The 12,215-nt window shown below is 40.4% G+C and overlaps 1 protein-coding gene across 5 annotated transcripts in view; it reads right to left on the bottom strand.

Moving 5' to 3' along the window:
• Positions 1-11,397, bottom strand: part of NAA16 (N-alpha-acetyltransferase 16, NatA auxiliary subunit) — a 90,507-nt gene extending 79,110 nt beyond the window's left edge. For all 5 annotated transcript variants that reach the window (XM_069068645.1, XM_069068649.1, XM_069068647.1 and 2 more), the window contains exon 1: positions 11,108-11,397. In XM_069068645.1, coding sequence (XP_068924746.1) covers positions 11,108-11,161 — 54 coding nt within the window. In that variant the 5' untranslated portion in view covers positions 11,162-11,397. The remainder of the gene's footprint in view (positions 1-11,107) is intronic.
• Between the last annotated feature and the right edge of the window lie 818 nt (positions 11,398-12,215).

Raw genomic sequence — 12,215 nt, 5'->3', positions numbered from 1 at the left:
AGAGAATGAAATACACACTAAATAGGGTATCTCACCCTACAGGAGAGCAGGGGGGAAGGGGATGAGAGGGGGGATGATGGAAGGGAGGGCAGGCTAGGGGGGAGGGAAGTTGGAAGCACCCACTTTTGAAAAGGGATGGGATCAAAGTAGAGAATAGAACTAGTGGGAGGTGGGATAGGAGGGAGGGAAATATAGTCATTCTTTTACAATATATCTACTTCGTTATTGTTTTGCATTACCCACACATGTACAACCTATACTGAAATGCTTATCTTCCCAGTAAGGGTGGGTGACAAGGGAGGAAGGGAATGAATCTGGAATTCAAAGTTTTAAAATCAAATGTTTAGATAGATATATAGATAGATAGATACTATTATTAATTACCATCTTACATGTAATTGGGAAATAAGATATACAAGCACTGGGGCATAAAGAGCCACTGGAAAAGTCGAAAGGGGTATGGGAAAAAATATGGGAGAGAGCAGATTGGAGGAGGGGATATCCAGTGGGACTGCTATCTTGGGGCAGTGGGTAGGGGAAAAACGGGGAGAAAATTTGTAAATCAAAATCTTGCAGAAATGAATGATGTAAATTAGAAGTTAATAAAGCATTTGAAAAAAAAAGATATGATCAATTTTCAAACAAAGTAATCAAAGCTATCTATAGCCATTTGAAAAAATTCTCTAACTTACTACTGACTACAGAAATGCAAATTAAAACAATTCTGGCATATTACCTCATGCCTACTGGATTGGCTAATAGGGCAAAAAAGGAAAATGACAAATGTTGGTGGGGATGTGGGGAAAATGAGACATTAATGCACTGTTGGTGGGTCTATGAACTAATTCAACCATTCTGCAGAGCAATTTGGAAATATGCCCAAAGTGCTATAAAACCAAGTATACCCTTTGACCTAGCAATTCCACCATTAGGTCTGTATCCCAAAAAAGATTTTTTTAAAAAGGAAAAGGACTTATAGATACAAAAAAAAAATTATAGCAGCTCTTTTCTGGTTGCAAAAAATTGGAAATCAAGGGGATGCCCATCAATTGGAGAATGGCTGAACAAATTGTGTTATGTGATTATGATGGAATACTATTGTGCTACAAGAAATGATGTGCAGAATGCTCTCAGAAAAACCTGGACTTGCATGAACTGATGCAAAGTGAAATGTACTGTGCACAAAGTAACAGCAATATTGTGCAATGATTGGCTATGGATGACTTAGCTATTCTCAGCAATACAAAGATCCAAGACAACCCTGAAGGACTTATGGTAAAAAACGCTATCTATCCCCAGAGAAAGAACTGATGTTGTCTAAATACAAATGGAAACATACTTGTTTTTACTATATTTTTCTTGAGGGTTTTTTTTTGGTCTTTTTTCTTTCAAACATCACTATTGCAGAAATGGTTTGCATGACTCCAAATGTATAAAACCTATGTCAAGCTGTTTTGGTAGGGGAGGTGGGGGGTGGGGGGGGCCGGGCTGATAGGGGCAGATAGATAGAAGAAGGAAGAGAATTTGGAATTGGAAGTTTTTAAAATGACTGCTAAAAATTATTTTTACATATAATTGAGGAAAAAAATTTTTTTAAAAAAAGAATGGATAGAGGGTGGAGGCAAGACGGCAGAGTAGAAGCACAAATTTGGTCTGGGCTCCCCTCCAATTACTTCCAATACATGTAAAAAAATGACTCTAAACAAACTTTAGAGCCACAGAACCCACAAAGAGACAAAGGAAACAAAGCTCCTACTGAAAGAAGCCCAGCAGGCCAACAGGAGGGATCTATCAGAACCAGGCTGGGAGCTGAGCGCAGCCCCAGGTGAGCCATGTGATTCCTGGCCCCAGGGCAGCCCTGACCAGTGGCTGGCCCAGAGCAGACTTCAAGAGAGACAATCACCAGCAGCTGTGGTGGTTTCCAGAAATATCAACCCATAAATGTCAAAAAAAAAAAGTAAAAGGTCAATGTGGAACTTTGTGGGAACAGGGGAACCAAGAGCAAGGTCCAGCCACTGCCCCCAGGGTGAGAAGCATTGGAGGTGTGGCTGCCGCTGCTGCCTGGCTGTCTCAGGAGCTCCTGGCTTGCAGACTGCAAGGAGACCAAGCCACCATTCAGAGGTAATCACTCTTGCTTTCCTACTTGGATCTGGATCGCAGTCTTGGGTGGTGGTCCTGGGGTGTGTGACCAGTGAGCCAGAGCTTGTGGTGTCTGTAGAGAGTGAGCCCAACTAATAACTCCAGGAGCTGTGAAAACCCCAGTGATTTGGGACATAGCTCACTCCATTTTGGAAGCAGAGTTCTACTGTGGCAAAGTGCTCAAAAGTCAAATAATTGACTGGCAAGATGAGCAAGTCCAAGAAACATAATCAAACCATAGATTCCTTTTTTGGGGACAAAAAGGATCAAGGCATGGAGCAGGAGGAAGGCAGTGAAGTCAGAATTCTTGCATCGAAACCATAAAAGAAAAACAGGAACTGGTTACAAGCCATGGAGGAGCTCAAGAAGGATTTTGAAAATCAAGTAAGAGAATTAGAGGAAAAATTGGGAAGAGAAATGAGAATGATGCAAGAAAATCATGAAAAGCAAGTCAATAGCCTGCTAAAGGAAACCCAAAAATACACTGAAGAAAATCACACCTTAAAAAATAGACTAACTCAAATGGCAAAAGAGGCTCAAAAAGCTAGTGAAGAGAAGAATGCCTGAAAAAGCTGAATTTGCAGGGCAGCCAGGTGGCACAGTGAATAGAGCACTGGCCCTGGAGTCAGGAGGACGTGAGTTCAAATCTGGCCTTAGATACTTAACACAAAAACTAGCTGTGTGACCTTGGGCAAGTCACTTAATCCCAACTGCCCTCCAAAAAAAAGGCAAAAAAAAAGAGATGACTTGGAGCAGCTAGGTGGCGAACGGAGTAAGAGCGCCAGCCCCGGAGTCAGGAGGACCTGTGATCGGTTCCAGGCTCAGATACTTAACACCCATACAACAAATACTGGCCGTGTAACCTTGGGCAAGTTACTTAACCCCAATTGCTTAAAAAAAAAAAAAGCTGAATTTGACAGGTGAAAAAGTAATTTCAAAAACTCACTGAAGAGAATAACTCTTTCAAAATAAGATTGGAGCAAGTGGAATCTAATGACTTTATGAGAAATCAAGATACTATTAAACAGATCCCAAAAACTGAAAAAATAGAAGGCAATGTGAAATATCTCACTGGAAAAACCACCAACCTGGAAAATAGATCCAGGAGAGATAATTTTAAAATTACTGGACTACCTAATAGCCATGATCAAAAAAAGAGCCTAAACACCATCTTGCAAGAAATTATCAAGCAAAATTGCCCTGATATTCTAGAATAAGAGGGCAAAATAGAAATTGAAATAATTTACCCATCACCTCTTGAAAAAGATCCTCAAAAGAAAACTCCTAGGAATATTATAGCCAAATTCCAGAGTTCCCAGGTCAAGGAGAAAATACTGCAAGCAGTCAGGAAGAAACAATTGGAGTATTGTGGAAACACAATCAGGATAACACAAGACCTAGCAGCTTCTACATTAAGGGATCAAAGGGCTTTGAATATGATATTCCAGAGGTCAAAGGAGCTAGGACTAAAACTAAGAGTCACCTACGCAGCAAAACTAATTATAATGCTACAGGGGAAAATATGGTCATTCAATGAAATAGAGGATTTTCAAGCATTCTTGATGAAAAAACCAGAGCTGAACAGAAAATCTGACTTTCAAATACAAGAAGCAAGAGGAGCATGGGAAGGTAAACAGGAAGAAGAAATCATAAGGAACTTATTAAAGTTGTACTATTTACATTCATACATGGAAAAACGATAATTGTAACTCATAAGACTGTTCTCAGTATGAGGATAGTTGAAGGGAATATGTGTATATATACATATACACACATATATGTATGTATAGGAGGGTGTATTTGTATATAAACATATATGTGTGTGAGCATATGTATGTTCATGTATACATAGACAGAGGGCACAGAATTAGTTTAATATGAAGGGAGGATATCTAAAAAATAAAATTAAGAGGTGAGAGAGGAATTTATTGGGAGAAGGGGGGAGATAGATTAGGGTTAATTATCTCATATAAAAGAGGCAAGAGAAAACTGTTACAATGGAGGGGAAGAACAAGACAGTGAAAGGGAATGGAACAAACTTATTCTCAATGAATTTGGCTTAAGGAGGGAATAACATACACACTCAATTGGATATCTTACCTTATAGGAAAATAGGGGGTTAGGGGATAAGAGGGGGGATGATAGAAGGGAGGGCAGCTTTGGGGAGAAGGTAGTTAGAAGCAAACATTTTTGAAAAGGGATAGGGTCAAAGGAGAAAATGGAATAAGTGTGGGGGTGGGATAGGATGGAGGGAAATACAGTTGGTCTTTCACAATATGACAACTATGTAAATGATTTGGGTAACTGCACACATACAACCTATATTGAATTGCTTGTCTTCCCAGTGAGGGTGGGTGAGGAAGGAGGAAGGGAAAAAATCTGGAACTCTAAGTCTTGAGAACAAATGTTTTAAAAAATGTGTTTTTTAGGAGTGGCTAGGTGGCAGAGTGAATAGAGCACCGGCCCTGGAATCAGGATGACCTGAGTTCAAATACGACCTCTGACACTTAACAAAAAAACTAGTCGTGTGACCTTGGGCAAGTCACTTAACCCCAACTGCCCTCCAAAAAAATAAAGAAATAGAAATTCTAGAAGGCAGACTTTTCTAGAATAAGCTTGTTTCATCCACATTAAAAATTAATTGATCAGTGACCACAGTAGTTTTAATATTATGCAACTGAACTCAATTTTTAAAGAGATGAAACTAAACAATTGTATGCAGTAAAGTTTTTTCACTATCCATTTCATTTCCATTTTCTTTTACTACCTAAAAAAATTTGAAGCTTTGGTCTTTTGAAGCAGCTAGATACCACAATAGACAGAGTGCTAGGCCTGGGAATCAGGAAGAGCCGAGCTAAAATATAATATTACCATTTTGAAAGACTTAAGAAATTTGATCCACACAATGATCAACCATACTCCAAAAGACTAATGATGAAGAATGCTACCTCATAACATGAAAGTGATATATTAATTTACAGAATGAGACACATTATTTTTGGATAAGACCAATATGAGAATTTATTTTGACTATGCTTATCTGTTACAAGAGTTTTGTTTTTCTTTTTTGGGGGTGAGGGATGTTATGTCCAATAAATGAAAAAAAAATTAAATTAAAAAAATATTTACATAGAAATCTATATTTGATCTTAAAAGTCAATTAAGTTTATTGAGTAGGAAAGCAACATAGTCAGATACCAACTTTATGAAAGGCATACAGGCAACTATATGGAGGATTAATTTGAAAAGAAAAGAGACTGAGACAAGGAGACCAATTAGAAGGCTCTTGCAAGAACACTTGAGAGATGATGAGGGCCTGACCTCCAGAATAGTGGCTATGTAGAGAGAAGAGAAAGAATGAGGGATGTCTTAGAAGCAGAAATGGTGAGATCTGTCAACTGATCAGATACCTAGGATAAGAGAAAGGATGAAGGTGACACTAAGGTTTCAAACCTGTATAGCGGAGAAAATGGTGGAGAACCTAACAGAAATAGTTAGGTTTGGATGATGGGTTGGTTTAGGACCGGCCTATGTAGTTCAGGGAAGAGATTTCGACCCAGGAGGTTTAAGGTCAAAATAGTTACAATGATGTAAATGACGTCCCCATTTCTTCTCTTATTCACATCCCTTTGCAAACTGGTTTCTGTACTCATCACTCAACTGAAATTGTTCACCTCTCTCCAAAGTTATTATGGATCTCTTAATTGTCAAATCTGACAGTCTTTTTCTCAGTACTCATTCTTCCTGACTCCTATGTTGCATCTGACAGTGTTGATCACAATTTCTTACTGGATACTGTCTCCTATCTGGATTTTCCTGACACTATTTTTTCTCCTGGTTCTACTTTTTTTTAATCTTTTTTCTTTTTGTGACTTTCAGTTTTAATGCTGTGTTTTTGTTTTATATTACATACACTTACAGATTACAGTCATGTTGGGAAAGATCTCTTATAACAAAGTAAAATTAATAATATGGTAATTCCACCTAAAAGTTCATGCAACATATCACATGTAGCAGCCCACCCTCTCTATTTTTTAAATTAACAGAAATCTATTTTCTCTCCTTCCCACTCCACTAAAAAAAAAAAGAAAAAATAAACAAACTTATTCTAACAAATATGCATAGTCAAGCAAAACAAATTCCCCCAATGCCTGTACAGAAAAATCTATGCCTCATTCTGCACCCTAAATTCATTACCTCTCTGTAATGGATAAGCATGTTTCATCATTAGTCTTCTGGAATCATGTACAGTCATTGTTTTGATCATAGTTCAACACAGTGAACAGAAACAATAAAATAGAACTGCACACTATATAATTATGACCAAGTTTAGCCTCAGAGAGAAGTTAAAAAGATGCACCTTACTTCCCTTCATGAAAGTGGGAGGGGCTATGAGTGTGAAATATTGCATATATTGTCAAATGCAGATGATAGTGTTTGCTGTTGCTAATCTGTTTCTTTTAAAATTTTTGTTACATCCAGAGAAAGAACTATGGAATCTGAATGCAAATCAAAGTACACTATTTTCTTTTTTTTTCTTTCTTGTGGTTTTTCCCTTTTGTTCTGATTCTTCTTTCACAACATAACTAAGATGGAAATATGTTTAATATAATTGTATATGTATAGCTTATATCAGATTACATGCCACATTGGGAAGGGGGAAGGGAAGGGAGAGGGAGAGAAAAATTTGGAACTCAAAATCATATAAAAGTGAACATAGAAAACAAAAAAAAAATAAAAACAAAAAAATAAATATAATCTTTGTCACAGGGAAGACTTGCTAAGTAGGGGGAAAAAATGTTATACACTAGAGCCAATTACTGTAAAGTCTTTCTTTTCCCATCATGTTGACATTTAATAGATAATATTGTTGTAAAAATATTAACAAAACACTTTAGGCAATTGGCCAAATTAAAAAAAAGTTTTATTAAAGTGATTTTCATTTGTCATGGTATTTGCTACAAAAAAAAATTTACCTTTACTCAATCTTTTTTTTCCATTTCCACAACAGATTTTACTATGTTATAACAGAATTGTCGAACCTAAGAAATTACCTGGTTCAACCTAAAACTAGACAGAAATATATTCTGCAACATCCCCTACAAGTGATCATTCAGCCTTTGATTAAAGGCTAAGCTGCCCACTCCATTCTTGGACAGCTCTAATTGTTAGTCTGTCTTACATTGAGCCAAAATTTGTGACTCTCCAACTTCTGCCCATGGCTCGAAGTTCAACCTTCCAAGCCCATCCAAGCCAATTTCTCTAGCACATGACAATTCTTCAACTACAAACTTGGAAGCAGCTATCATACTGCTTCCCCCTCCACTAAGTCTCTTCTTCAGACTAAATAAATGTCCCTAGTTTCCACAAATTCCCCCCTTTGAATCCTAGGTGTCCTCTATAACTGACCACTGTATCATCTGGTGTCCAAAATTAAACACAGAACTTAACTTACTCTTAAGTATGATTTGACCAAGACACAAGTGAGGGAAACTCGAACCACTTTACTTCTGTACACTATACTTACTTCTATTTATTCAGCCTATAGCCATGTTAAGTTTTTTGGCTAGCACAACATACTACTGACTCATCTAATTTGCAGGCCTCTAAAACACACAACATTTCCCCCATATGAATTACTGACATCCCCATCCAAAACTCCTGGCATCGATTTTTTTTTAACTCGTTTTGACTTGGTTTAGAATTAGCTTCAATTCATCAACCATACTGATCTTTTTAAACCCCAATTCTGCCATCTAATGAGTTAGCCCTTCCAGCTTTGTTTGCATGTTGTCTTTGAAAGCAAGGGCATTTTTGTTTTTGGCTTCGCACTGAGCTTGGCACAAGATATACACTTAATGAATACTTGTTGACTTGACTTGTGTCACTCACAAATGTAATAAGCTTGACTTTTATACTTTCATCCAAAACACTAATAAAAAGAATGGCCAGAACAGGGCCAAGATCAGATGCCTGAGGTACTCCATTAGACTCTTTCTTCATGGCTTATATGAATCAATTACCCACTCCTCTTTGCATCTAGACCTTCAATTTCAAATACACCTAACTAAACCATCATTCAGTCCTCCCTCTATCTCCACCTTGCCCACAATGCAATAATAAAATACTTTTTAAAGTACAAGGTCTAGCTCTAATGCATTCAGTAGATTACTTACTAAATTTAAACTATTTGAGGGCAGAACCTTCTTAAAATTTTCTTTGTAGGCCAAGTACCTAGTACCATAACCAAGACAGTCAGTAAATTCTGTCTGAAAATAAAGTTAATCTGACCACTCCACAGACCCTGTGTTGCAATATTTTGTCCTTTTCCCCTCAACATGTCTTTATCAGTTCTCTTCTCTCCATTCCAATAGCCAAATCTCTAGTAGAGGCCCTCATACCTCTTGGCTGAAATACTGGAACAGCCTCTTTACAGGCCTCCCAGCCTCAAGTCTCTCTCCATTCCCACAGAACTAGGTGATTTCCTAAATGACAGTCCTGATCATGTAGGTCCTCTACTCAAACTCTAGTGGCACCCTAATTTCTCTACAATCAAATATAAAACTCAACAACTGTTTTGCATTTTAAGTCCTACACATCCTGGCCCCACCCAACCTTTCCAGCCTTATCACAATCACTTCTCTTTATGCTCCCAGCCATCTTGCTATTTCTGATGTTCTGCCTTCTATCTATCCACTATCTCCATGCTTTACACTGGATATCTCCAGTGCCTGGAATATACTTTCTGCTCACCTCCTCTTGTAATTCCTAGTTTCCTTCAAGAATCAGCTCAATTATCACCCTCTTAGTGAAGTCTAACTCTCATTCCTTTGGCTGCTCCTACCCTCCCCTTCCCAAAGTATCTTGTACCTATTTTGTGTGCACCTATTTATGTATATGTCATTACATTAGAATATAAGTTCCTTGAGGTCACAAGCTGTTTCACTTTTGTCTTTGTATCCCCTTAGTATGGGGACACATATAGAAGGCAATTAATTAATAAATATTTACTGATTACTTATCTCTTATGTATTCTGTATTCTCAATGACAGGTTCTCTGAGAAGGAAACAATCAACATTTCCCAAAATCAATTTGGGGATAAAGAAAAACCATAAAATTCAGTAACTTCTAATTTCAAAACCTCAAAGATCAAGTACTTCTTCCACAAACACAGGTGCAAAGTCAAGTGGATAGGTATTTATTAAGCATCTACTATGTGTCAAGCACTGCACTAAGCACCAAGGAAACAAAGGCAAAAACAGTCCTAACTCTCAAGGAGTTCACATGGACATGCCAAGAACTATGTACAAAAATATATGTACAGAATAACCAGGAGCTAATTTCAGAGAAAAAGTACTTTACATCTTAGTGTAGTCTCTGTGAGTTTTCTATGGCCACAGAATCATAGATTTAGAACTGGAAGGGACCACAGAAGTCACCTAAAAATGTGTCAGTTGGCAGGACAAGCCCCTATGAACTTAGCTAGGATTGTCTTCTACTAAAAAAAAAAAAATCTCTCACCAAAGCCTTTTTAGATTGCAGGACTTAGGAGTGGCTAGGTGGTGCAGTGAGTAGAGCACCAGCCCTGGAGTTCGGATACGACCTCACTTAATACACACACACACAAAAACACTAGCCATGTGACCTTGAGCAAGTTACTTAACCCTAATTGCCCTCCAAAAAGCAAAAAAAAAAAAAATTTAGATTGTAGGACTTAACAAAAAGTAAAATTGAGTGAAGGTATCAAATTCTTGCATAAAACAACAATGCTTGATGTCTGTCTTTATGCTGATCATACCAATCTTTTCTGTCCAGAAAAAAACAATATGAGAAAAGCTTTTAGTCATTTTTTAAGGCATACTGCGCCAAATGCTGTTAAACAACTTAAATACTATTTCACAAAACTGTTTTGTTTCCTAGCCAGAAGTGAAAAATCTAAAAAAGAATAAAAATGCATGTTACCCAATTCCATCCCCTGAAAGGAGATGATGCTACAATAAACATATTGTCTCATGAAACTTCTCCCTGAAAGTGAGCCACAATGAAGATTTTAAAATATCTTTTACCTTACAGAGCAAACGTCTCTCCTTATTTGTTGGTTATTCTGAAAAATGCCGCATAGTGGGTGGCACTTTAAAGTCACATTGTGTATATTTTTCAGTATTCAGGAAACAAAAGTGTGACTGTTTAAAACTTGGAGCCACAACTCCGAATTTTTCGCTGCCTGCGATTCATTCTTTTAGCGGTTCTAAAATTAGTAGTTTATTTATAGCAAAGAGGTGGCGGAACCTAGACAGCCTGTGATCAGCTTTTAACACGGAAGGTTTTAGGCAGAATTTTTTAAAAATGAGCTAGACTCGCTCTCAACACTCGTTAAAACCTGACGACTAACTGTGGCGCTCAGAGTCCAGAGTTAAGAAAACCAGCAGCGGGGCTGTTACGGTGCCCCCCGCATCGCTAGCAGAACTGGCAGGCTCGGGAAGGCCGGCGTGCAGGCCCGCCCGTCCCGCTCCGGTCACCCCCCGCCCCCCGCCGGCCCCCCCGCGGCTCCAGAACAGGGGGACCTGAAGGCAGCTCCCGGCAATGGCTTTCCCAACAAGTGGGTAAAGGAGCGTCCTGGGGGGGGGGGGGGGGGGGGGGGAGGAGGGAGGGGCCAGCACCACGCCTCCACTATGACTCTACTTTTTCTTTCAAGGCTCCTCCATCCGTGTTTTCTAGGGGCAGGGGCCGAGAACACTAGGGGAGCCCCTTGTGCATCCGGACAAGCGCGCGGATCCGGGGCAGACCCCGCGGAGAAGGGCGACGGCCCGGCCGGAGGATGCGCGCCGGCCCCCGGGCCGGGCCGATCGGGGAGGGGCGGAGGCCGGGGCCCAGTGAGGCTGCCACAGGGCCCCGGGACAGAGGCGGAGGCGAGGCCGGCGGCGGCGGGCAGGGCACGGCTCCCTGGGGCGGCTCCAGGCCACTCACCAGGATCCGTTTGAAGAGGTTACTCTCCTTGGACGGCAGCTGCACGGACGGCATGGCGGGGTTGGGGGAAGCGGCCGCGAGGCCCCACACTCCGGCTCCGAGGGGCTCTGGCACTGCGCGGCCGCCGCAGCTGAGGGGCTCTCCTCGGACGCCCACCCGCCGGGTCAGCTCATCGGCCCTGGGTCTGGACGCGGCTCCAAGGTCAAAGCCGCGGGGAGGGAGATGAAGGAGGGAAGGACGGACGGGTCGGAGAACTCTCTCTCCGACCGGCTCCTCTTACAGCGGCCGGGGCGGGGAAGGGGGCGGGGACGGAGGCGGGGGCGGAGGAACCGCACGCCGCAGTGGTAGCCGCTGCCGTTGCCCACCACTGCCTAAACTCTACAGAGTGCGCGTGCGCGCGGAGGCTTGGGCGAGGGGCGGGGCTTCAGGCGTGATCCAGAGACGGCCGGAAGAGGGCGCTCGAGAGCAGGATACCTGTTCTCTCCCTCTAGGCTCGGACTTCTTAAATATGACTACCCCGGGGATTTCATTGATTCCCAGAAGTGCGGACAGGGGTCCAAACTGGTTTCATAACTGTATTAAGACAATATTGTTGAATATAGAGATAATATGGTTCAACCATACCTTAACATCCTCCTCTCTTTTCCAGCTACATGTCTCCATGGGGCTGGATTGTCTTCATGTCCTTCAACCAAAGCCACTCATCAGTCATTCAATCAGTCAACAGGCATGCTATGTGACAGGCACACAGACACAAGTATACAAATATTGTGACAGATTGAATGCAGAAGCGGAGAGGCAGATCTAGCTGCCATCTGTTAAGCTGGATATTAAAGAGAGTAGCAAAAATATGTAAAATGATGCTGCTCTTCTCACTAATTCTTGTTTTTGGAAAATAGTGTTTTCCATTTTTATAAATAACACATTAACATATAATGGACTTATTTTCAATGAATTAATATTTCTTAAATTTATCAGTTGTAAAGGTATATAAAAGTATGTAAAGTATATAAAAATTATCAGTTTTAATTTCTAATACTGATGATATATAATATTAATAACCTAAATCAACAAAACCTATTGAGGGGGATGGAGTGGAGGGGGGAAG

Source organism: Petaurus breviceps, unplaced genomic scaffold, assembly GCF_028583685.1.
Source record: "Petaurus breviceps papuanus isolate PSGF00001 unplaced genomic scaffold, PetGlider_PUasm1.0 90769, whole genome shotgun sequence".
Taxonomy (NCBI): Eukaryota; Metazoa; Chordata; class Mammalia; order Diprotodontia; family Petauridae; genus Petaurus; species Petaurus breviceps.
Note: the sequence above shows the minus strand (reverse complement) of the source record. Positions and strands in the feature narration are given on the sequence as shown.